The sequence below is a fragment of the Panthera tigris genome, chromosome D3, assembly GCF_018350195.1.
Source record: "Panthera tigris isolate Pti1 chromosome D3, P.tigris_Pti1_mat1.1, whole genome shotgun sequence".
NCBI lineage: Eukaryota > Metazoa > Chordata > Mammalia > Carnivora > Felidae > Panthera > Panthera tigris.
The window spans coordinates 8,220,010-8,246,281 of NC_056671.1; the positions used below are offsets into that span (position 1 = coordinate 8,220,010).

Consider the following 26,272-nt stretch of genomic DNA (forward strand, 5'->3'; position numbering starts at 1 on the left):
AAGAACCACCAGCCCTCCGTTACTACACCCCCACCATGCAATCAATCACGTGTCCCTCCTGGAGGAGGCTCCAATCCCGTGACCTAACCAGTTTCCACCTTGCTTCTCTCAGCGCATTGCCATACACTAGAATTTTGTTTGTGTGTTTTGTGTAGGGTTTTGTTGGTCCTTTTCCAAGTATCAATGAAAACTGCACGCCAGCCTCCACTCCTTGGAAATAATTAAATGAAATGACGTGCCTGATTTTTTCAGCTGGGTAATGCACTGTGATTTGCGTCTGCTGAAGGAAGTCATCTTAAGTCCTGAGGCTGAGCCATCGGGGACAACTGAGGTGTTTTTTCTCTGCTTTGGCTCTTGCGGATGGCACACTATCGCCAAACACAAAAGTAGACTAAATGCTTCATTCTGCGACATATTCGCTTAAGAAAGCTGCTCTTTGTGATGCGAATATGTTCACCTTTTGTTCATGAATTCAAGGCAGAGGTCCCTTCCCGTTTAGTAATCTAACTTTACAGAAGAAAAATGCCCTTTATTTTGCTGTCACCTAGGTTTTGTACAGACCTCTGCAGCAAGTCCTCTGAGGTTTAAGAATAGGTTGTGGATTAAAGTCCTTCTTGCTCCTAGTGGGGAAATCGGAAATCTAGAAAACAGCCTCGATTTAATGCCCAAGCGAAGCACCTTCCAGCACAATTCTCATTATTTAGCAGTTATGGTGGCACAGCCTGTGACACGTATCACAGGCTGTGTGAGCTATAAAAATTAAAACCTCCTCCCCCGAGTGGGATTTCTTCGGTCAGAGCACGCAGACCCCGCTGGGGAAGGGCTGACATTTGTGTGCGGTGGAGCGCTCGGCTGGGGGTGTGGGATGCGGTATTCCTGAAGCGACACATTCGGGCCGTGTGGGAAATGAACTGCGGAATTCCTCCCCTTGATTCCTGAAGGGGGCTCTGAAGGAGACAGATTAGGATGCAGAGTGCGGCCCGGGAGGCGGAGGGCGAGGGGGCGAGCCAAGGACACCAACCCGAACGCGCTTCGGAAAGCCCAGTGCGGAGCGAGTTCCCAGGTTCCTCGGCCTCGCCTTCCCCACCACCCACCCCCGCCCAAGGCTCAGGCTGACCCCGAAGGGCAGGCAGTAATCCTCAGGGCAGCTAGTGCAGGGCGCCCACCGTGAGCCCTCGACCTCCCCGGGGTCCGTCCGTGAGTGAGCGGGGTTGAAGACGGATGGAGCCCAAGACCCGCCGAAAATCCGCCCTCCGCCAGCCGCGGGCTACGGCGCGTACTGCGCGAGCGCGGCCCGGCGCGCGCCGGCCTCTATCCGGGTTCCTGGGGGCGGTGCGCAGGAGGGGGCGGGGCCTGCGCGGCGGCGTGGGCGCGAGTCGCGCGGGAGGGAGGGAGCCGAGGGGAGGGGGCGGGGCCGTGCCGCCCGCGCCGCGCTGGGCCCTCTCGGCCAATGAGCGGCGTCCACATGCTGCGGCGGCGGCGAGAGGGGAGGCAGCGGCGGATAAATGCTATTAGAGCAGCCGCCGCGGAGCCGTCCCCGACGCCACCTCCTTCTCCTCCGCCGCAGTTTCCTCTGCCGCTGTCGGGGGTGCGGAGCTGAGGGAATAGGGCGAGCGCGCCGCGCACCACCCTGCCGGCTCGCTGCCTTCGCTCCGTTCCGCCCTCAGGGGTCGGCCGCGCGCCCCCTCCTCCGGCCCGGGTGGGGCCGCGAATCACCTCGGGAGAGCGGGGAGGGGGCTCTGGGGCCGCGGCCTGCGCTCCCGGTGGGCGGTTGAGGGCGAAAGAGGCCCTCCCTTCTGACGAGGGGAGGGAGGGTCAGGAGCCCCCCACCGCCCAGCTGAGCCAGGGGCGTGCGCCGGCGAGGGCCGGGCTGCGAGAGGGGCGGTTGTCTGGGGGAGGGGGCGCGGGGTGATTCAGCGCCCGGCGAGGCGGAAGCGGCCGCAGGAGGAGGAGGAGGGGGGAGAGGCCAGTCAGCGCCTGGGCGCCCGGGGTGGCACGAACCCGCGGCCCGAGTGCGAGGCGGAGGCGAGGAGGCCGCGGGGACTGGAGGCGAGGCCGGCCGGGCCCCCGCAGCCATGGAGAACGCGCACACAAAGACGGTGGAGGAGGTGCTGGGCTACTTCGGCGTCAACGAGAGCACAGGGCTGAGCCTGGAGCAGGTCAAGAAGCTCAAGGAGAGATGGGGCTCCAACGGTAGGTGCCCGGCGCCGGGGCTGCAGGGGCCCCGCGCGGCCCGGCGCGGGCCCGAGAGCCAGGGAAGATGGCTGACCGGGCTCCACCTCGTGGGTCTGGGCTCCGCGCCCGCCGAGGGCTGCAGGCGGCGGGTCGAGCCCGCGCGCGGGCCCCGCGGGAGAGGGGTTGCAGGCGGGGGCGCCGGGGTCTGGTCTGCGCCTCCTAGATCTCGCGCCTCGAACCCTTGACCTTCCCCGCACACAGCCAGCTCTCCGGCTTCCCGCACGCAGCTGCGGGCCCCGCTGGAGAGACGGACGAGTCTCCTGCAGCTGGGTTGTTCCCTGCGAGACATTTTCTCGTCCCCAGCCAGTTTATGAGGCGTCGTTGCAGTTGGGAATGCCTCTAACCGTTCTTGTACTACCCAAAGTTACACATCTGGCAGAAGTCATGACATAGCTGAAATGACTCCTTGTTTCGGGAGCCCTGTTTAGGTAGCGATGAGATTTTGTGCTTCGGGGTAGACCTAGGGTATTGGTTACGGCAAATACTGCATGTTTTCTTGGGGGTACTATTTTAGTATGGTTTCTATTACAAGTGGTTGAATGTTCATATACCTAGGTATGTCTTTCAAAGACAGTGGTAATTTTAGGAATTCTCTTTTGAAAGACCATGCTAATTTTTTTTTTTTTTCCTCCTTGTTGACACGTTGCCTGGCGAATTTCTGCATTATAGAGTTACCGGCTGAAGAAGGTGAGTAATCTTAGCATGTTCTTTTTTTTCTCCCCTTTGTGTTCTGATGTTAAGATGACATTTACAACAAATGTTTGTTTCTCACAGGAAAAACCTTGTTGGAACTTGTGATTGAGCAGTTTGAAGACTTATTAGTTAGAATTTTATTGCTGGCAGCTTGTATATCTTTTGTAAGTATAAAGAAACTTATTTTCTCTCAGAAAGTTGACTCTGTTTCATAGATGAAGAAACAAGAAACAAATGTCTGTTGGGTGACAATGTTATATTTAGAGATTTAGGCTGTGTCTCCATTTTTTTTCAACTTCAGTATTTTAAAATTATAAACAAAACACTTGAAGCCATTTGTGTTGTAGAAAATCAATGAATGCCTGACATTGACAGTGCAGTTAGAAATTGTTGCCAAATGGCACAGGGTCTTATAAATTTTTGTGGTTTATGAGATTTTTAACATCAAAAAGTTCTTTATCGGGAGGTCTTTTTTCTGTTTGGGTTCTTCCACTGTGTAAGATCACACTAATATGATGTTGGGCCCTTTGTAGTCTGTAAATAGAACTTACAAAAGGAATATTCCAGTTGCTCTCCCTTCCTGGTAATGGCAAGGTGACAGTTGTTTCTGACAGTGACAAGAATGATGACGGCGGTGATGGCACTACTGTTGACCAAATTTGGTCACTGACCTTTAGGGTGGTATATTTATCTAAATTGGACCCCTGTCTTGAGTGACTCCTAGGTAGAAAGAACAAGGTTCAGTACAATTGGTTCTAGATCTTAAAAATAAAAACAAAACATATAGTGTTTTTTCTTGTTCTGTATGTGCTTACCGAATTGAGTCCTGTATGGTTGCTAAGAAACTAGTGAAATGCAAAGGACTACAGCAGAAACAGGGTGATGGGTTGGTGAGGATATTTCTAGGTTATATTAACATTTTTTTTCTGTTCAATATTAATTTTTTATTGCATTTTTTCTTGGGCAGTGGACTTCTTGGTAGTTTTCCTAAAAATGGTCATGAGTAGGACATAGAAGTTCCTAATCCTAACAGCAAGGGATGACTTTTGCTCTTTTCTTTTTTTTCCTCTTCCAAATTTTTATTTAAATTCTAGTTAGTTAACACATAATGTAATACTGGTTGCAGGAGTAGAATTTAGTGATTCACCACTTAAATATAACACCCAGTGCTCATCATAACAAGTGCTCTTCTTAATACCCATCACCCATTTAGCCCATCCCCCACCCACCTACCTCCCTCCATCCACCGTAGTTCTCTTACCATTAAGCTTTTGTTTTAAATTACAGTATATTAGTCTTATAAAATAGGATGGGAAGTGATGGGAAGTGAAATTCACCCAGTGTAGTATGTTTTTTCAGGCTTCACAAAATTGACAGAACTTCAAGGTTTCATTTTTGTATGTTTGTACATATGCAAGCCCCAGAAATCTCCTTTGTTCTTTATGACAGCCATATCGTAGAAGACTATTTTGAGAACTAAGTAAAAAGGAAGCAGTGGGCACTTCTTAAGGTGAGGGGGGAAATTTGGTAAGAGGTGAGTTTTTTGGAGTGATACTATTTACAAATTCTATCATGCCATTTGGCAAAGTGATATGTAGCTATTAATAATAATTCAGTCCTCAAGAATGTTTTCTATGGTTTTCATTGAATAAAATTAAGAGAGTGTCATAGCAAATCATTCAGCATCCTGAATTACTCTATACCTCTTAACATGTCTGTCTGTTCTTGATTAATTCAACACCACCCACCCCTCCACCCTCCCCCACCCTTTCTAAACGGCTGCTGCCTTACCGATTAAGATAAAGGAGTAGAGCTGTTTGATTAACCAGGTTCAGTACTTTGTCATGGCACAAAACAAATAATACATTTGGGGTAGTGTAATGTTTATGTTTAAGCTAGCTGCATAATTCTGAAGTAGCCTCAGCGTTGGTAATTAAAATACGGGGGTTCAATAATATTATCAGGGACCCCTTAGAATAAGTCAGCTGGTATATACAGGGCAGAGAGGAAATAAATTTTTTTGAGTTATTCTGTGTGTGTAACTTAAGGCAGTGTTGTAACATCACTGGCATTATTTCTAGTAAACAAGCTCTTGGATATTTAGGTTGTATAGGATCTCTTGAGTTGCCAGTTTTGAATGACTTTATATTAGCACTTTGATTTAGTAATGTATGTGAGTTTTACTTTGAAGAAAGGATCTTCTAGTTTCTAAGCATTTTCAAATGGGTTTTAAAATATCTGCTTTAATTTTATCATAGGGCAGGGTGTTGGATTTTTATAGCTTTATAGAGCTATATTTTGGAATTGAAATTTGAATTACCTTTTTGGTAACTACTTGGAGTTAATGCTCAGGAAATGAACTGGGTGACATTTTTATTTTATGGGTTGATAAAGAAAAATAATAAATTTTAGGAAATACTGTTAGTTCGCTTTGACTTGGTTGATCAAGACATTTCGGATTTAAAACTTGCTTCGTTGATTTTCTTTATGTGGAATTGGCACTATTGCTACATTGTGCTTGACCTTTTCATTCCTCATTTCTTTATCTTTCAAAAGATCACTGAGTCTTTTTTGTGGTAATCTGTTTATTCCTATGTAACAGGAGAATCATGGTAGAATATTCATGCTCTTTTGGAAGAGTGAATAGGCAGTTCTACAACATGTACACGATGTATGATATATCCTCAGGTTCGGTTGAAGTTAAAAAGAAATATTAGGCGTTATTTATTTCAGATGTCAGACTAAGTGTTAACTGTAGGAAGCTACGTTAATGTTTTACACTCATGACCTGTATGGATAAAGGGTTTGGTTTTTTTTTTTTTAATGTTTATTTTTTGAGAGAGAGAGAGAGAGACAGAGCACGAGTGGGAGAGGGGCAGAGAGAAAATCTGAAGCAGGCTCCAGGCTCTGAGCTGTTAGCAGAGTCCAACATGGGGCTTGAACTCGTGAACCACGAGATCATGACCTGAGCTGAAGTCGGATGCTTAACTGACTGCACCACCCAGGTGCCTAGGGATAAAGTTTGATTAACTTGTAATGTTCACCAAATATAAGTAGTTTTTGTTTTCTTTCTTTATTTTTTTTTTTAAGTTCACTTGGATTGGAAGAAGTGAGTTATCTCTGTCCCATTGTGTATAAAGTAACATTAGAAATTCCTTAACTTGACATTTAGGACCTGCTGTCCTTTCAGTTTGTCTTTACGTCCTCCTTGGTCACAACTTTGCCCTTCATTTAACACATCATATGGTTGCTTACTGGAATACCCGTTCTTTTCTCTCTTTCACTGCTTCATTAGGTATTTATTGAACACCTGGGACACGGCACAGACGCTGGGGATACAGCATTGAACAAAATAGGCAAAGTCTTTGACCTGGAGCTGACATTCTAATGGAGGCAGATTATAAACAAGTAAAACATGTAGTCTGTTGGACAGTGATAGAGAACTAAAGCAGAGGGATAAGAATATGAGGAGGGAGGAGTGCAGTTTTTAAGTAGGGCGGTCAGAAAAGTCTTCCAAGAAGGTGACATTAGAGAAAAGACCTGAAGGAGATGAGCAGGAGGGCCATATTTGCCTCCTCTGTATCCATGAAGTCCTCTGTGATAACACGGCTTGTCAAAGTTTCTCTACCCTCCATCCCCCTGTCCCCACCACAGCTACTTCGATGGATTCTGAAATGCTACTAAAACTTGCTTAGAGCAAGGCATTTTTCAGCTTCTCACTTGTAATTGAATAGTTTGTTTTTCCTTCCTCCTGGGCCCTTTAAAAGGGATTCTTAAAATTTTTTAGAGCCTAGGTTAGTGCTTTTGATAGAACAGATAGATATTTGAGTGAGTTTGTGTTGGTAGAATTTTCAAAATACAGAAAAATGTAGATCTGTTTTCTTAGAACAATATAGTCAAGAAGTGTTTTATATAATGTAGTGATTTTATTTTTTTCCCTGTATTTTAATTTCTTACTTAAAAAAAAAGATAAAATGGGTAGTTTACTGATGGGTTTAATTTATTTAGAGCCTTTCTTTAAAATATTTCGAAAGGTGAATGTGTTTTTCTTTTTTTTTTTTTTTTTTTTCTTTTTAAATATTTGTTTTAGAGAGAGCAAGACTGAGCATGAGCAGGGGAGGGAGAGAGAGAGGGAGACACAGAATCCCAAGCAGGCTCCAGGCTCTGAGCTATCAGCACAGAACCCGATGGGGGGCTCGAACCTACAAACCCTGAGGTCATAACCTGAGCTGAAGTCGGACACTTAACCGACTGAGCTGTCCAGGCACCCATGTGTTTTTCTTTTTAAACATTATATTCTCAAATCTAAAAACAGTATTTTTATTTTTTTTAAACATTTATTTTGAGAGAGAAAATATGAACAGGGTAAGAGCAGGGGTGGGGGGGAGAGAGAGAGAATCTCAAGCAGGCTCCATGCTCAGCACAGAGCCTGACATGGGGCTCAATCCCATGACCCTGGGATAAGTTTTGTGTGTGGATCAGAAGAGAATATGGTCTAATTCATACTTTTTTTTTTTTTTTTAATGGCTGAAAGAATTTTTGTTTTCTACCCTCAGAAAATTGTCATAACATTTGTTGGTGATACTTTTTTCATTCTTGTGTAGCATTTAACTTCCATTTCCTGTTTAAAACTTTTTTTTTATGTGAATTTTTTCATTTATTGAATAAGTGTTTGAGTATCCAGTGGCATCGCAAGTTTCTTAAGGATAAAGGAGGAATGCAGGCCAGTGCCCTTGGTCTTAAAAATGTGCTTATGCTCTCTCTCATTGTCTTTTTTTTTTTTTTTTTTTTTTTTTGGATCTTGTTAAGAGCTCAGTACATTATCCCAACATGGAGGTAAGATAATGGAGTCACAGAACCATGACTGTCTCCCACTGGAATATACCTTTTTACCTTGGATTAAAATTTGCTTTTTTTAATTTTTTTTAATTTTTTTTCTTTTAACATTTATTTATTTTTGAGACAGAGACAGAGCATGAACAGGGGAGGGGCAGAGAGAGAGGGAGACACAGAATCTGACACAGGCTCCAGTCTCTGAGCGGTCAGCACAGAGCCCGACGTGGGGCTCGAACTCACAGACCGTGAGATCATGACCTGAGCCGAAGTCGGACGCTTAACCGACCAAGCCACCCAGGCGCCCCATAAATTTGCTTTTATTCATTAAACTCTGCTCTCCAGCGTCTTTTGGTTGTCACATCAGAAATTACTGTGATGTGCAGAGATCAGTCTTAACAGATAACTAGACAGCCTGTCCTACTGTACTGAAGCAGTTTAAACTGTAGTTGAACATTCATTAGTAAGTGGTTACCTTGAATAGGATTGGCAAATTTGAAACTTTGAACTTGCTGGATTATATAAGCCCCAGAAGATTGGTATTGGTACTGTATTAATAGTGCAAAGCAAAGGAAAGAAGAAACACTCTGCCTAATATTATGCAGTAGAATAGTGTTGATTAAGTTGGTTACTTCTTACCCTGAGTGTTGAAGTTCATATACTCCCCTTAGGGTCTTGTACCGCAAAAGTTGTATGAAATTTTGTTTCATTCATTCATGCCTCTCTACGGTAAATAGCATCATCTGTGTACCAGAGACTCTTCTAGGCCTCTGGGGATACAGAGGCGAACACAAGGCAATATAAATAGTTATTTGTGTTCACCTATTCTCAGTAAAGATTTTTAGGAACATTCTCCCTCATACAAACATTTGTATAACTTGGGATAAACCGTAATTATGAACTAACTGTGCTATAATGTCAATAAGGCATCTTTCACCAAAATGAAAGATGCCTGTGCCGCACACTCCTCCTCACTCCCTTCCACGTCTCATGGGATCTTTCATTTGTCAGCAGCATCATCCCACATACACTGGAAGTTTTCTTTACGATAGAACAAACCATGAAGGACCGCATAATATGATATGAACCTGAACAACTGGATTGGTTCCTACCAGTTAACGAAATATGGGTTGATCTTCACTTTGGACTGTAGCATTTAATTATTTGGCTTATTTGTGGTTTCAAAACAGACATTTTAAAAAGTATTCAGGAAGTTGATGGTTGTCTGTTTTAAGTAGGTTCAGCACCAGCCTTCCACCCTGAGAATTTGCCTACTAGTTTCTCATCAAACAGTAGTTAATATACTTGTAGAACTTTCAAATAATTACGAATGCCTGGGTATCTTACACATAAACATTTAAAATCATATAGTGTTAAGAAAAGGCTACTACATTGTATAGATTAGGATTTTTACGTAAGTGATAAATACTATTTGTGCAGAAGAACCACGCGTTTCTTGAAAAGTAGAGATTTGGTCTGATAGTCCTGTCCTTTGCTCCAACTCTTAGGGGTTATTGCTTTAAGTTTGTTCCTCAGGACTAGCTGCCAAGAGGGAAGTTCATACCCTTTTTAACAAGGTGTGAAGCTTATCTTACAGTTGCTAATGCCTCACTGACCTTTGGAAAGGTCCTAGTTACTCTTCAAGTTGAGCGATTTTTCTCCCCCAAGAGCTAATTAAGTTTCTTATTTCTGATATGTTCTCCTTGGCAAATGTTTGAAAGGCTAGTATCAAAGCAGCTGTGATCTTGCATCTATCAAAATTTATAACTTCCTAGAGAAGTTTTATTTTTGGCACTAGGCCTGACCTTAACACCAGGAATGCCCTGTTGAAAGCTTGTGGCAACATTTATATTCATTCTGGTTTTCTGCCTGCCCTGGTTCTCTCACTAGCTGTCAGTGGTCATTGGTACCTATCAGAACCTGGTCCTCGTGTCTCCTGGTTTTTTTTCCTGCTCAGGTTGATATTTCTTGTTCATCATTCCCCTATCTTGCAAAATCCATGTTGGGCCTGGCCTTATTCATCTCTCTGATTGTTTACTATGTTTCCTATATGTGTAAAAGCTCACTTTATAGTATTCCACTAAGTATAAACATAGATGGTTTCATTATTGCCTTGAATCCTATCCCACTGTATTAAAAAGTATCAAAACCAGTACCTTGATTGTTTACTAAATAGATTTAAAGAAAAGGTTTTATTGTGAAACATGCAAGCATGTTAAGCAATGTTAAAGGCAAATCTTATCTCCTAGATTGAATATTAGATACATTTGACATCCTTTCTGGATTGGCAGTTTCTTACAGAAATGAGTTTTTAACCATTTAGATGGCTCTTTTACTGTGTTCTTTATCATTAAAGATTTGTTGTGTTGGGTTCTACCACCTTAAGTTTGCTCAGTTATGAAGTTTATTGTGGCTCTCTTAACTCGTAGCTTTTATGTCCTGACAAGGTTATGGTTGTGTGAGCTAGAAATTAATTTTCTGCTCATTTTTCTTGGGGCAGTGTTCTGTGTCCAGTTGTAAATAACATTTTTGGACTTCGGTCATCTCTGAAGTGCTGTATTGCTATACTGTCATATGTAGGATAACCTTCAAAATATATTCCTGATCAGAACAACCTTGAGTATTAAGAGGCGACCTATAATAGAACCACTGAAAATAACTGGGACATTATCAGGTTTTGCACTCCAGAATTTTGAGTCCATGATCAAGGTTTTTGTTTTATTTTGTTTTTGTAGAGATGCGGGGAGGGACAGAGAGGCAGAGGCAGAATCTTAACTAGGCTCCACGCTAAACACAGAGCCCAGTGGGGGCCCAGTCTCAAAACCATAAGATCATGGCCTGAGCTGAAATCAAGAGTCAAACGCTTAACTGACTGAGCCACCCAGGCGCCCCTCACAATATTTTTACTATAAGTTTATGTCTGTGGGTATTATTTGATATTAGTTGATATTAATTTGATATGATTTGATATGAAGCAAGTCAGCAGAGTTGTGGATGATTGCCTTTTATTTTAACAAAACCAAGAACTTAAGTTTTACTTCTGAATATATACATATAAAATGAATGGGATTTAATTCCCAGAAATCATTTTATTTGGATTTTAAAACAGTTATTATGTGAAAAGTTAGCTTTTGAAGGGTATTAAGAAGTTGTATAGTTTCGATTCTCAAGAAGTACTGTGAGCAAGAGACGTAAGCCCGTTGTTTATGTCCTTACATTTTGCCACCATTTGTTTCTAGGGACTGTAAGAAAAGAGACTTGGTATATTACAATTCCTTTAGTGCTCGGCACTTCTGGTGTAAAGTGGCACTAAGCCTAAAAACACATTACAGTTCTAACCCATGCCATTTCTCTTCTAGGTTTTGGCTTGGTTTGAAGAAGGTGAAGAAACAATTACAGCCTTTGTAGAACCCTTTGTAATTTTACTTATATTAGTAGCCAATGCTATTGTGGGTGTATGGCAGGTAAGCAAAATTATGCAGTGCTAGATTTTAGTAATTTATGTAAGTGAGTTAAACTGTGTTAATCTGTTTTTTCCTTATGTGTTAACTAAAAAAATCTGGAGAGTCTACAGGTGTTTTTTCTTTTGTCTGTTTGTTTAATGGCAACATTTTAGACCTCTCCTGCATGTATATAATTTGCTGTTAAAATTGCTCCTCCTTCATGGTAGCATGGAGTTAAAAATAATGGATGAGAGAAGCTACTTAAGAAAAAAACAGAAAATTTGAGATCCACTATCTTTGTATTTCCTAGCTACTTCCTTTGAAAAATTTCATAAACTCAATGTCAGTTTTATCTCCTTGGATTTTTGGTGGTGGTGGTGGTGGTGGTGGTGGTGGTGGTGGTGGTGGTGTGTGTGTGTATATTTAGCAATATAAATTGTTTTCCCTTCAGAGCATGCTCCTGGCTATTTTCCCTCAGTTGCCTAGGCCTTTCTGACTCACAGAATGGAAGCCAGTGTATAGAACCATAATATAATGGGATTCCTACCCACCCCACTTTTTGTAATTAACTGTTCTGTAGATACCTACTTTGAGGACTTCACCTTACTAAGACTGTTGATGTGTTTGATTTTTTTTTTGTTGTTTGAATATATTTTAACAGACTGAGACTAATACTTCAAATTCATTTTAAGTATTGATATTTAAGCATGCATATAATCACCCCTTTCAGGACTAAAATAGAGTGCGTCTACAGTCTTAAGTGGAAACATTTTATAATCATACTTAGCCCTGTTAGAGTTTAAACTTCTGATCTTATAAATGAACATGAAGGTCTTTGTATAGTGGGATCATATAGAAAAGATGACCTATTTGGAAGAAAATTTTAATGGTGCTGTTCCTTTTAATTTTGTCTAAAATTGTTTATATTTAAGTAGAAATGATCCCTTTGTGAATATGGCCTAGACAAACAATACATGGCATTAGATTGTCCTTCTCAAGCTAATAATATATATTTTCCTATTAAATAATCACTGCCGGTTACGAGGTAGATACTACATGCATTCCCATGTCATTGTTACAGTGATCTTGTAAGGCAAATGATATTCCCATTTGACACATGTGATGTTAAGGTCCACAGTGATTAAGTGACTTTTTAAGGGCCATACAGGTAGGATGTAGAGTATCTGGGATTTGAATCCAGCCTCAGTCTGATCCAAATTCCAAAGTAAAATTTTACACCAGTTTTCACAGGACTTTTATGTTTATCTTAGTTTTATTATTTTATTTTTTATTTTTTAACATTTATTTATTTTTGAGACAGAGAGAGACAGAGCATGCACGGGGGAGGGGCAGAGAGAGAGGGAGACACAGAATCGGAAACAGGCTCCAGGCTCTGAGCCATCAGCCCAGAGCCCGACGCGGGGCTCAAACCCAGGGACCGTGAGATTGTGACCCGAGCCGAAGTCGGACGCTTAACCAACTGAGCCACCCAGGCGCCCCATCTTAGTTTTAAAAATAACATTTTTAGGTCTTAATCTCATTTACGTAGTATACAGAATGGTATGAGTATTACTGAAGGGTGCTTGCCTTCTCGAAGTAGGGAAAGTAGAAATCCAGTGCAAGGTAGTATTGGGAGGTGGGGGGGCACATACTGCTGGCCAGTGTCATCAAAGAAGGCTTCTTACAGAAGGTGACAAGTGATTGGGAGCTATAGAGAAACCAAGCTTTGTTCCAATTTTAGTATGTATGTTGCCAAAGTGAATGCCTGATACAACCTATTTGAATCTGAGATCATTTGTTTCCCTTTTCCACTCCTATGCTCTAAATATTCCTTTTGATTGTTTGAGTTGAAGGAAAGGCTTTTAAAGTAATTTTAATTGGCATCTTTGTCCTTGGGGTCTGAGATAATTTATCTTTAATGCTTCTAATTTAAATGTACCTTTGCTAATTTTTAGTAGAAGTAAAATACAGTGCTCTTGGGACATTTCTTAACCTTGAGCAGTCTAGTTAAACTCTACCTGACATGACCTTGAAGGCGAGAGAAAAGGAATTAAAACTGCCACAGTGAATAAATGGGAAGGGGTAGTCCTGCAAAATAGTTTCACATTTGACTAATTGAGTAGCAACAGTGCTGAGAATTTACTCTTTCTACACTATCAGTAGCATTTGAACTTAATTAGGGTTAAATGTTCTAGTAGTTCTGTTTTAAGGTGATGCAGGTGATATTCTTTAAGCAGATCTTATATGGGGTTGAAGTTATTTTTATCATGAGGTCCCCAAATTTAACATCTTTTATACTTTTTTAGGGATGCATACATTAAAAAAAGTGAGACCTGGGGTGCCTGGGTGGCTCAGTCGGTTAAGTGTCCGACTTCCGCTCAGGTCACGATCTCGCGGTCGGTGAGTTCGAGCCCCGGGTCGGGCTCTGGGCTTGCTTCCAATTCTGTGTCTCCCTCTCTCTCTGCCCCTCCCCCGTTCATGCTGTGTCTCTCTCTGTCTCAAAAATAAATAAACGTTAAAAAAAAAAAAAAAGTGAGACCTATGCTATTAGCTTTCAGGTTTTTTTTTTTTTTTTTTTTTTTAATATTTATTTATTTTTGAGACAGAGACAGAGCATGAACGGGGGAGGAGCAGAGAGAGAGGGAGACACAGAATCGGAAGCAGGCTCTAGGCTCTGAGCCATCAGCCCAGAGCCCGACGCGGGGCTCGAACTCACGGACCGCGAGATGGTGACCTGAGCTGAAGTCGGACGCTTAACTGACTGAGCCACCCAGGCGCCCCTAGCTTTCAGTTTTGAGTCCTCTCAATTTCACTTTAAGCAGGTTTCAGGATTTTTCACAACAGACCACAATTCTTAGAGTAGGGTAAAAAATGAGATCACCTGGTATTGTGCATAAATTCTGTTCAAATAAAGGTTAAATTGAGCTTTATATCAGAAAGCAAAAAGTGAGAAATGAACCTTGTCCTTCGTGCACTGAGTAGCCCTCGTGGGCATGCACTGTGTCGATTTGCTCCTTCACTTCTGATTGCTTAGTCTCCAAAATGAGAGAAGACAAATGGCACGTGTGCTTTTCTTTCTTCTTTTTTTTTCTCACCCCCTTACAGGAACTTTCCCGTAGCTTTTTTTTTTTTTTTTTTTAAGCATTACTCATTTTGATTTCTGTATCTTTCATCTCGAAATTTGGAAAGAAAAACTGTGTGGCTAATTTTTGATATGTTCATATGCAATATTACAATAAATATGGTATGGGACTGGCAGTTCTCTTATGAGACTCCAGCCATTTATTGGTTTTCAGTACTGTAGAAAGATCTCCTAGAAATTGTGAGATGTAACTTGATTTTTTTTTTACAGGTGATGACCTGTAGCATGTACTGTGTGCCAGAACACAGTCTAAATGGTTTGTTAATCCTCACAGTGCTTGAGGTAGTAGCGTCAGTGTCTAAGCTTTGTAGGCACCAAACCTTGTGCGTTGTGTAACTCATACACAGTCACATAGCTGTTAAGCGAAAAAAGCCTGCAGTGACCCTAAGCAGTCCATCCTAGACCAGCACCTTTTACTGAGACAGGATCAATTTCAGTGGTGTGGCTGTGTTTGGAGGTGAGGGCCATGTTACATAGTGGGCTTGGGGATGACCGATTCTGTAACGGCTTTCCCTGTTGTTTTATTCCCTTATCCTTCTTAGGGTGCTTGGCTTCTTCGTTTTCTAGCACAGAATCCTAAGAGCCTAGTGTTTATCATCTTATGATGTGTATTGTTAATAAATGTCATGAATGTGCATCTCTGGTGTCTTTTTTTTTTTTTTTTTTTTTTCTTTTTTAAGTTGAGAAGTCTGAAATTTGATTCCTTGGAATAAAATACTAATTTGCAGTGGTGGGCATATGTTCATTGCTTTTATCTTTTTTATAGGAAAGAAATGCTGAGAATGCTATTGAAGCCCTTAAGGAATATGAGCCTGAAATGGGCAAAGTATATCGACAGGACAGAAAGAGTGTACAGCGGATTAAAGCTAAGGACATAGTTCCTGGTGATATTGTAGAAATTGCTGGTGAGTTGAGTTTTTCATTGTCTTATCTTAGATTGTATATCTGAATGTAGTTCCATTTCTCAAAGCTCATAATTAAGTGTTTTAAAAATATGCTCATGTATCAATTCTATCAACAGGTTTTGGTGATTTCCAACCAAATCAAGTGTTCTCTATATTTTGAGGTGTTTGGCACCTCCTTTGTGTTGTATTCATAAGGTTTGTTGTAAACAGCGTTTTGAACTATTGTACTTACTTTTGGTCCATTGTAGAACACTAGCACTAGTGAAATAGTGAACTTAATCTCAATTTAACACTCAGTTGTAGTGAGCAATTTAGAATACTAGTTAAGGGCTACATAGTTTTTCCTGTTTTGATTCTTGACACAATGTTTAGTCATACTTGTAACTATCAGACTAAGTAGATGGTTAAGAGTAAGTTCATGGCTCTAGGGGCGCCTGGGTGGCTCAGTTGGCTATACTTCCGACTTTGGCTCAGGTCATGACCTTACGGTTTGTGGGTTCCAGCCCCACATTGGGCTCTGTGCTGACAGCTCAGAGCCTGGGGCCTGCTTCCAATTCTGTGTCTCCCTCTCTCTCTACTCTTCCCCCACTCTTTCTCTCTCTTTCTCTATCTCTCTCTCTCTCAAAAATAAATTAAAAAATTAAGAGTAATTTCATGGCTCTAAAAAATTCTGCTTTAGAATACTTTTACAAAACACAGAGCCTGAGGTCTTGGCCTGGGTTCTGTGGGTGGGCTTCAAAGAGTTTGTGAATCCAAAATGCAGGGCCAGAGCTCTCCACAGATCTTAAAGGGGTTCGTATCCTCATTGCTCAAGATTGGTGCCATGTTTTTAGGTGGCCCAGGATGCTTAGAACTAATAAGAATAGTCTAGGCTTTTTGCTGGAGATATTATATTGGATAATTCACATTATCCTGGTTTTTCACACCTTTCTTAGCTCAGAATATTTTTTACCAGTTGTCCCTTGAACAATGCAGGAGTTGGGGCACTCAAGAATCCACGTGTAACTTTTGACTTCCCAAAATTTAACTACTAGTAGCCTGCTGTTGGCCTTATGCAGAACATAGTCAACACGTGTTTTGTGTATGTTTTATATACTGTATTCTTAAAGTAAGCTAGAGAAAAAATGTTAAAATCATAAGAAAGAGAAAATACATTTATAGGACCGTGTTGTAAATAAAATCCATATGGAGGTGGACCTATGCAATTCAAACCCATGATATTCAAGGGTCAGTGGTACTCAGTTTCTTTTTGTGAATTGTCTTGGTAATGCTTCACACTGGCTTGTGATGAAGTTGTTCTTTGTCATCATTGTGTTTTTCCTTTTAACGAACAGGATTCAAAGTGCTACATCTCTTGGCCTGTGTTCTGTATTTTTGGCCTCTGAAAGGAAATTGCCTTGTCATAGGTATTCTCTCATCCATAATTTTTCTTTCTTCCAGGGAAGGAGCAGTGTTGCCTATATGCCAACACGTTGATTTAATTGTGTTAACAAAAGTACAGCTCAGAATGAAGTGGGCCATTGCATTTTTTTTTTTTTTTTTTTTGAGAGAGAGTGCAAGCAAGGGAGGAGCAGAGAGACAGAGGGAGAGAGAATCTCAAAGCAGGATCTGTGCTGTCAGTGCAGAGTCCGATGTTGGACTGGAACTCAAGAACTTGAGATCATGACCTGAGCCAAAACCAAGAGTTGAACACTTAACCAGCTGAGCCACCCAGGTGCCCCTGGATTGATTGATTATTTATTTATTTATTTCGAGTAATCTCTACACCCATTGTGGGGCTCAAACTTAGGACCCTGAGATCAAGAGTTCCATGCTTCACTGACTGAACCAGCCAGGTGCCGCCCCACTGGATTTTTTTTTTTTTTTTTTTTTGACAGTCACAACAAAGTTTATTATGAGAGGCAAGGCCGACCTATCGGGACCAACACTCTTGATAAGAGTGCGGCCTCTCGAACAGCCGGGGTACAGAGTTGTTTTGTTTTTGTTTTTTTCTTCAATATATGAAATTTATTGTCAAATTGGTTTCCATACAACACCCAGTGCTCATCCCAAAAGGTGTCCTCCTCAATACCCATCACCCACCCTCCCCTCCCTCCCACCCCCCATCAGCCCTCAGTTTGCCCATTGGATTTTTTAAACTTATTTAAAAAAATAAGAATATTGCAACAATAGTACAAAGTTCCCACATAGCCTTTACCCAGTAAATGTGTTAATGTTTTATCACATGAGCATTATTCTCTTTCAGTCTGTATACATTTACACCTTTTTGTCTGAATTATTTGAGAGTACATTGTAGGCATGATGCCTTTTTAATTCTCAGTACTTGAGTGTTTATAAAATCAGGAACATGTCCTCAGTATAAGTCCAGTACAATTATCAAAATCAGGACATGGATACAAAACTTTAATCTACAAACTTCATACCCATTTTACCATTTGTCACAGTGGATTTTATGGCAGAAATATGAATTAGGGAATTCTGCCTGTGATACAGAAAATAGGTCAGAATGGACAAGGCTGGAGATAGGCTATTTTGATAGCGTAGGCCAGAGGTAATGAGACCCAAGACATAACGAGAGCTGTAGCATTGAGAATAATGGGGGATTTTGTTTATGAATAGCGGTTCTTAAGCAGAGATGCACATCAGAGTTGTCTGGGGGCGCTGTCTTTAAAGTTTTTACGAGGTCCCAACCCAAAATAACAATCTCCCTTGAGCATGGAATTATAGTCATTGTAGTTTGACAAATGAGTCTCAGATTTTGATGGAAAGTGACAGGTTTTAATAACCATATGTGTGTATGGCACTGACTGAGCTTCGCATGTAGAATCGGAGCCACTGGCCAGATTTCTAGCTTAGGTGACTGGATGGTGTGGTGCTAGTAACTGGGGAAGGAAACATCAGAGGAAGATAGCTTGTCTTCCCAGAAATAGGAATGTAGTGGGTGCAGTTGCAGATAACATCGCCTAAATTTGTTTATGAGATTTCATTTGACTTTGTGTGTTTTTCATTTCTCCAGTTTAATCTGGTAATAAACTGTTCAGCCAGTCAAACAAAAAATATTTTAAGAATTTTTGTGCTGGTTAGGCTATTTTAGTATATTGAATCTATATGAAAAGTTAGAAATTATGACCAAAGTGTTTATCCTGAGTTTGCATCAGTAGATGGCAGTGGTAAACAGCATCAGAGGAAGCTGTAACTTTGACTCTCAAGGCATCTTCCCCTTGGAAGAAATAAAAGCTAGCTTCTCTTTTGATTTGTCTTTTCCTCTCAGTCCAGTCCAGGCTTTCCCATTGCAGCGTGTCACTCTAACCATCTACTTAGCTGAGAGAAGCTTGGGAGTCATCTTGGTCCTTCCCTCTCATTCTCGAAGACCAGTTGATTCTGTTTCCAAAACACCCAAATTTGTGAAATTCTGTTTCTTCAGTCACCAGCTCTCCCTGGGACTGTCCTTGTGTTCTAAATGGGCCCTGGGTTCTTTTTTCACTCACCTTCCAGTCCTTTCTCCATGTAGCAGCCAGAGCAGTTTCCTAAAGGTCCTACTGTTGACTCATCTGCTAAAATTCTTCAGTGGCTTCCTGATTGCACCTGAAATATAAAGTGCTTTTTCACCTAAGAGACGTGGCATCATATGGCTTCTGCTTGCTTCTGTGATTTCATCTTAGGCCACTCACTGTGCTCTAGCCTTTCAGGCCTCTGTTTTCAGTTTTCAATACCACCAAACTTTCCTGGCCTTTTTTAGGAAGTTAAGCAGATTTTATGTACTATATTAATTTGTCCAGTGCACAGATCTCACCACAGCAAAGTTTTGGTTATAGCCCTGATCTGACTCTTGTTGCCCAATGTGAACTTTCATTTCCTATTAAGTAGTGTTTTGTATGTTGTGTTTGATGGTTTAGGAACGATAAATGTGATTGATTCAGTGTGTGTGACCTAAGCTCTCCAGTCTACTGGAGTGTCCTTTATTTGCTAATGTTGTGGTAAAATACATAATATAAGGTTTACCATTTTAACTGTTCTTAAGTGTACAGTTCAGTGGCATTAAGCACATTCACACTGTTGTGCACCCATCGCCAGATCTTTTCCAGATCTCTTTTCATCTTCCCAAACTGAGACTTTGTTCCCATTGAACACTTACTGCCTTTACCCTCTTCTACCTTTTGGCAGCTGCTCTCCTTTCTTTCTATTCAGAATACAATTGGTTTAATATTAAAAGATGGATTTAATTCCTTCATCTTAGATGAATATATTTACTAGTAACTATTCTGAGCAGTACACACCCTTAAACCTATTCTGCCTTCACCTGTTTTCTGAATCCTTAGTGGGGAGTGCTGACAGTTCTAACAGTTTAACACTTTTTCCTTCCATCTCTTCCCCCCCACTATACACGAATTGTTAAAAAAAGCATGTGCAGTGCTTGAACATTGGCCTCTTGTATACTACTCATGTTGAATTTTGACCATTCTGGTGGATGCAGAGCAGAGGTGATTCCTAGTTTTAGATAGATGCAAACATTTTATTAAATACTATTATCATCCCACTAGGCAGTGAGCACCTTAAGGGCAGAACAGTCACACATTGTACTCTACTTGCTGAACGTGTGAATAATAAAATGAAACTTGAAATCAGAAGTATGTGGTTGGTTCACCTAATATAAACATGATTATTGTGCATCTTCTGTACAGAACAGATAATTGGAAGTCTATATGCATACACTGAGTAATGGCTAAACTTAGCTTGTGTGCCAACACTGTGAATGGTTCCAAGTGTTTGGTTCTTAACCATCAGCCACTCGGTAGATGTGTACAGATGAAGGGGGTAAAGGGCAGTAATTGTTCAATGGGAACAAAGTCTCAGTTTGGGAGGATGAAAAGAGATCTGGAAAAGATCTGGCGATGGGTGCACAACAGTGTGAATGTGCTTAATGCCACTGAACTGTACACTTAAGAACAGTTTAACACTTTACAGTTGAGGAAACGGAGTCTCTGGTTTATTGCTCTGTCTTCTGTAGTTCATGTGCTAGAGAATATACAGTGTATTTAGTGTACACACAGCAGGTATATCAGTCCTATCTTGATGGGTTGGAGGTCCGGGTCACCCTTTTTTTTTTTTTTTTTTTTAATTAATTAATTTTTTTTAAGAGAGTGAAGGGAGGAGCCAAAATCAAGGTGCTCAATTGACTGAGCCACCCAGGTACCCACAATGTTTTTTAAACAGCTTTATTGAGATGTAATTCGCATGCAGTAACATTCACTTTTTTGAAGTGTACAGTTAAGTGGTTTTTAGTATATTCAGAGTTGTGCAGTCATCATCACTATCTAATTTCAGAACATTTTCATCCCCTAAAAAAAACTTCATACCCATTAGCAGTCGCTTCACCTGCCCCTTGCCCCCAGGCCCTGGCAACCACAGTTCTGTTCTGGATATTGCATACAAATGCGACCATACAATATATGGCCTTTTGAAACTGCCTTCTTCACTTAGTGTGTGTTTTCTTTTCAGAATTCATCCAGGGGCACCTAGGTAGCTCAGACATTGGAGTGTCCAACTCTTGGTTTTGGCTCAGGTCATGATCTCACGGTTTGTGAGTTTGAACCCTGCATTGAGCTCTGCACTGAGAGCGTGGAGCCTGCTTGGGATTCTGTGTCTGCCTCTCTCAAGATCAGCTTCAAAATAAAACTTTGGGTTTTGATAAGAATTATGCTGATTGTATAGATTGGTTTGGGGAATATGGCCATCAACATTAAATCTTCCAATGCAGGAAAGTGCTACTTGGTGATCATAGGATGTCTTTCCATTTATTTAAGCATTCTGTTGTTCACTGTGTACAAGTCTTCTAAGTATTTTATGCTTTTTTTGTGTTTGGAAGGTATGTGTAATTGGAATTGTCACAATTTCATTTTCAGATTTTTCTTTAATAATGTAAAATTGATTTTTGCGTATTGCTCTAATACTTTGCGATGTTGCGGAAATCCTAGTAGTTTTTCAGGAGCTCCTTAAGATTTTCTGTATATAAAAGATCGTGTCATCTGCAAACAAATACATTTGCATCTTTCCAGTATGGGTGCCTTTTATTTCTCTTTCTTGTGTAATTGCCCTAGCTAGAATTTCCAGTAGAGTATTGAATAGAAGTGACAAGAGCAGATATTTTTGTCTTGTTCCTGATCATAGGGGGGAAACCGTCTTCTGTCATGAAGTCTGGTGTTAGTTGTGGCTTTTGTAGATTATTTTAATCATGTTGAAGCCCAATCACAATTTAATTTTTAGGTTGTCAGTATATTTTTGTTTGGTAACTTTTCATGGTGGTTGTATATCCGTGTCCAAATTAGAAATTGCAGTTTTGGGGCGCCTGGGTGGCTCAGTCGGTCAAGCGTCCGACTTCAGCTCAGGTCATGATCTCAGAGTCTGTGAGTTCAAGCCCCACGTCGGGCTCTGTGCTGACAGCTCCGAGCCTGGGGCCTGCTTTGGATTCTGTGTCTCCCTCTCTCTCTGCCCCTCCCCTGCTCATGCTCTGTGTTTCTCTCTCTCTCTCTCTGTCAAAAATGAATAAACATTAAAAAAAAAAAAATTGCAGTTTTGCTGAATTACTAGAAGCAGTGGGTCATTGAATTGGGCAGGCTGTAATTCTTAGACATTTACGGTGAGTTGTGTGGAACGTTTAGGAAAAACTTCCTGTGACTGCTTTACCTGAGCCAGATAAATAAGTGTTTATTTTTAAAAAATATACATGTTGAGGCTTTTTAACTTCTACTTTTATTAGGTTAGTAGTCTAATTGTGTCATTTGTCATTTAGCCCAATAATTTGGTTCTGTGAAACTATAGAGATGAACAATTTGAATTCTAAGTGTACGTCGAGATTATCTCTTGCCAGGTGGCCTTGGCAGTGCCAGTGTACTCTCTACATAGCCTGAAGGGATAAATGGCATGAATTGTGGTTTTATACTTGGTAACTTTTATGCTTTAAATTAGGAAATTAAGTTTGAGGAATTCTTTGATGAATTGAAAAACACTGGAAAATACTGTGAAATATCTTGTAGGTGACAGCAAATGTGGAGTTGCTATTTGAATACTTGTAGAAAGAGACCTTTTTGTAGTCAGTTTTTGGATATAAGGATCATCTAAATTTAGATGATAAAGTTCTTTCTGCTAGCTTTTGGGAGACTATAGAGTGGTTTTGCTGAACTTTCTGAAGGTTAGGCTGGACCAAGAGGCATTTTGAGGGAGAGATGTAGGAATTGAGGAAATTAAATATATGTTGCTATACCAGCTAATAGTCTTTCCAAGCAGACATTGTGTAAGCATGCATAGCATATGCGATGCTTAAGAGGTATCTAGAATATAGGAGCCAAATAAAATTGCTTCAGCAAGTTAAAAAATGGAGATAGTTACCCACATTTTCATCTTCTGAAGCCATGGTGTTTTTTAAGCTTTCTATATTATCTGCTTATCAAAGTGATTCAAGCTATGATAGTCATAAAATTTTTAACTTTAGAATTTTGGGGGTCCCAGTGTATGCCTGGGGAGTAGGTTATTTATTGACTCTCCAGGCTATTGTTTTCGGGATTGTTTAAAAACAAACCTTATGTATCTTGGTAACCCGGAGTTGGCGAACAGTACAAAGACATAAATACCCTTAGATGATTCCTGTCCTGTAGTATACTCTGGAGCAAATCCTACTTTAAGATTATGTAAATGATAGAAATGACACATTCTTAACGTGAAATTACATTTGCTTTAGCTCCTAAGGAGATCGATTTTCTATTTCTTAAAATGAAAAGTCAACGCTCAGTAGTGCCAGCAATTTCAGGATTTACTCAGTAAAAAAACTAATTCTTTAACTTGGTAACTAAATATTTGTAGGAAGAAAAGTTTCACTTTTGATAGTCATCTTGCAGCCATGGAAATTAGTAACCCCTGTGAAGTAGTGTTGTTTCTAAGCAGTTGAGGGAAAGAAAAGACAAAATTGTAAAATTCAAAGATGACTGATTCACTGAAGGACCCAAATTATTATTCTAATTCTGCATGAAGCTGGACAGATTAACCTCTACAGAATTGGGTAATTGGAGTAGACTTTTTAAAGGAGCTTTCTGGCTCTAAAAGATGTCTGATTCTGATAACGTGGCCTTATCATTTGTTAACTTGGGCTGTGAATCCAGGTGTACTTTGGCTTTTAGAAAAAAAAGGATTGGAGTAGTCTGACTGAACATTCAGCAAACACTTAATCCATAACTGCCAAGCTCCCTAACACAAATACCCAAGTGACCAATTCTGTGCTGTAGAACAGAGGAGTTGGCAAACTCTGTGTGTGTGTGTGCGCGCGCGCACGTGTGTGTGTGTACAGAGCCATTTTATTTTATTTTAATTTAATTTTTTTAATTCTTATTTGTATTTTTTTAACGTTGATTCATTTTGGAGAGAGAGTGACAGAGTGCAAGCAGGGGAAGAACAGAGAGACAGAGGGAGACCCAGAATCCGAAGTAGGCTCCAGGTGCTGTCAGCACAGAGCCCGATGCAGGGCCTGAACCCACGAACCGTGAGAGCATGACCTCAGCCTAAGTTGGATGCTTAACCAACTGAGCCACCCAGGTGCCTTTTAATATTTGAGACTCTGTGAGCCCCAAACAGTCTTTGTAGAAAAATCTTTTTTTTTTTTTTCCTTTAAGGCTTTAAAAATGTAAAAATCATTCTTGTCTTCAGGGCTCTTTTAAAAACAAAAACAGGCCTTCAGATTTGGCCAGCTGCTTAGAGCAGTGTTTCACTAACTTTATGTGCATGGGGATTTTGTTAAAGTGCAGATTTTGATTCTGTAGGTCTGGAGTGGGGCCTGGTTATTCAGCATTTCTACCAAGCTCTTAGGTGAACCACATTTTGAGAAGCATAGCACAGTAGTTCTTAATCATTTCTAGATCACAGTCCCTTTGAGAATTGATGAAATCTTCCCAGAGGCCCATTCAAAATTTTGCATGCAATTCGGGGGGGTTCATTTGCCCTTCTCTGCAGAAATCCACTTAAGGATCTAGTTATGTGGTTTTTTAAAGTACGTACTCCATATGATCCAGCAATTCCATTTCTGGGTATATCTGAAGGAAGGGAATCACTATCCCAAGGAAATAACTGTACCCCCATGTTATTTGCAGCACTGTTTACAATAGGCAAGACATGGAAACAGCCTAAATGTTGATGAATGAACGGGTAAGGAAAATGTGTTAATATGCAGTGGAATATTAGTCCGTCATAAAAAAAAAAAAAAAAGGGAAATCCTGTCATTTGCAACATGTATGGACCTTGAGGTGTTGTGCTAAGTGAAATAAGTCAGAGAAAGACATACTGTGTGATCTCATTTATATGTAGAATTAAAAAAATTATAATCTGAAATTCCTAGAAACAGATCAGATTGATGTTTGCCAGGGGCAGGAGTGAAGGAATTGGGTGAAGGTGGCCGGCAGGTACAAAACTCGAGTTATAAGACAAGTGTTCAGGGGATGTACTATCCAGCATGATGACTGTAGTTAACGATACTATATTGTATGTTTGAAAGTTGCTAAAAGTAGCTTTTACCACAAGGGAAGAAATTGTAACTATGTGAGCTGATGGATGTTACCTAACTGTAGTAATCGTTTTGCAATTTATACATAAATCATTATGTTGTACACCTTAAGCTTATATAGGGTGATCTGTTGATCTTAATAAAAATGGGGGGTGCAGTGAAGTACAGTTAAGTGGTGTAATTAAGTAAAATATTGTCTTGTTAAGCAGTTTACATAGTATTGCTGAACATTGTTAAAAAGTTTTCACCTGTTTCTAAAATGATAACATGAGGTGCCTAACTGGCTCAGTTGATAGAATATGTGACTCTTGATCTTGAGGTCATGAGTGTCAGTCCATGTTGGGAGAAGAGATTACTTACAAAAAAAACCCAAAAAACAAAAAAACCAAATGCTCTAAAATGATAAACATGGATCAGAGAAGGAGAAGCAAAAATGTATGACCAAATAAGGTGGTGAGCAGGTTTGCTGTGTAGCCTTTTCCCCCATATGGAATTGTTTTGCAGTGAGGGTAGGAAAACCAGGCTAGCTAGAGGTATTGGTCTCAGCCTCTGCAACCAGATAATGTAGAAATCATGATCTTAGTTGTTCCTGTAAGTCCTAGTTCAGTTTTACAATCAGAAATGTTCTTAATCTTAAATAATTGTACATAAGCAGAAGAGCAAATAATCTAACAGAAATCAGTTCGGATATATTAGAAGCAGAGTTTTGAGACCTAGGGCCCTTCATTCATTAGTCAGGGTAGCTAAGACTAGGAACCATGAGAAATAAGGAACTCAGGTCTCTCTGACCATCAGATCACAATGGACTAGTTGATTTTGAAGCTTTACCTGAATCTCCTGGGGCTGGCATTTCCTGATTTCCTGTAATTACCTCCTCTCCATTCCCCATGACTCAGTGGTAGTTACAGTACCAGTAAGTGCCAGCTCCATCCGTGTCACTGTGATTAAGATTTTGGAAAACTTAGAAGAAACCACATAGTATAGGGAACATGTTTCCTAAGTGTGAAACAGAACTGCCAAGATCACCAGATTTGACTATGTAAAAATGTAGAACGATGTTGATTTTTTTTGTTAAAAACTTTGATCTTGAAGATAAAAGAATTTAGGAAAATAAGGTGCTGATTGTTACTAATGCTCAGAAAAATACAAGATTGAAAGTATTAGGAAATGGCAGGAATTAAATTTGGTGGAGTATATGTTTGTGAGAAAATTCTGCTTCTAGGAGTCTATCTTCCAGAAGTAATCTCCATACACAAAGATGTTCGGCATAGAACATTGTAATGGGAAAAATTATAAATGCTTAGATGGCCATGAAAATAGTGACTGATTTAGTGTGTGGTGTGGATATAAACACTGTGACCTTAGCTTTCTGTGCCTCCATTTCTTCATCTGTAAACTGGGAAAGAAGAGAATCACACCTTTTAGAATCATGAAGATTGTTCTTAACCCATAAACCCCTTATAGTAGTGCTTGGTAT

General features: G+C 40.5%; 1 protein-coding gene and 1 long non-coding RNA gene across 3 annotated transcripts in view; one reads left to right on the top strand and one right to left on the bottom strand.

Moving 5' to 3' along the window:
- Nucleotides 1–508: 508 nt before the first annotated feature.
- Nucleotides 509–1,255, bottom strand: LOC122232641. Its single transcript, XR_006210005.1, has 2 exons — nucleotides 1,167–1,255; nucleotides 509–947 (listed from the first exon to the last, which is right to left on the bottom strand). It is a non-coding gene; the product is annotated as an uncharacterized LOC122232641 (long non-coding RNA).
- Nucleotides 1,256–1,466: 211 nt separating this feature from the next.
- The window catches only part of ATP2A2 (ATPase sarcoplasmic/endoplasmic reticulum Ca2+ transporting 2), a 58,397-nt gene continuing 33,591 nt past the window's right edge, over nucleotides 1,467–26,272 (top strand). For both annotated transcript variants that reach the window (XM_042962471.1, XM_042962472.1), the window contains exons 1-5: nucleotides 1,467–2,193; nucleotides 2,905–2,922; nucleotides 3,010–3,092; nucleotides 11,121–11,225; nucleotides 15,113–15,251. In XM_042962471.1, coding sequence (XP_042818405.1) covers nucleotides 2,076–2,193; nucleotides 2,905–2,922; nucleotides 3,010–3,092; nucleotides 11,121–11,225; nucleotides 15,113–15,251 — 463 coding nt within the window. In that variant the 5' untranslated portion in view covers nucleotides 1,467–2,075. The remainder of the gene's footprint in view (nucleotides 2,194–2,904; nucleotides 2,923–3,009; nucleotides 3,093–11,120; nucleotides 11,226–15,112; nucleotides 15,252–26,272) is intronic.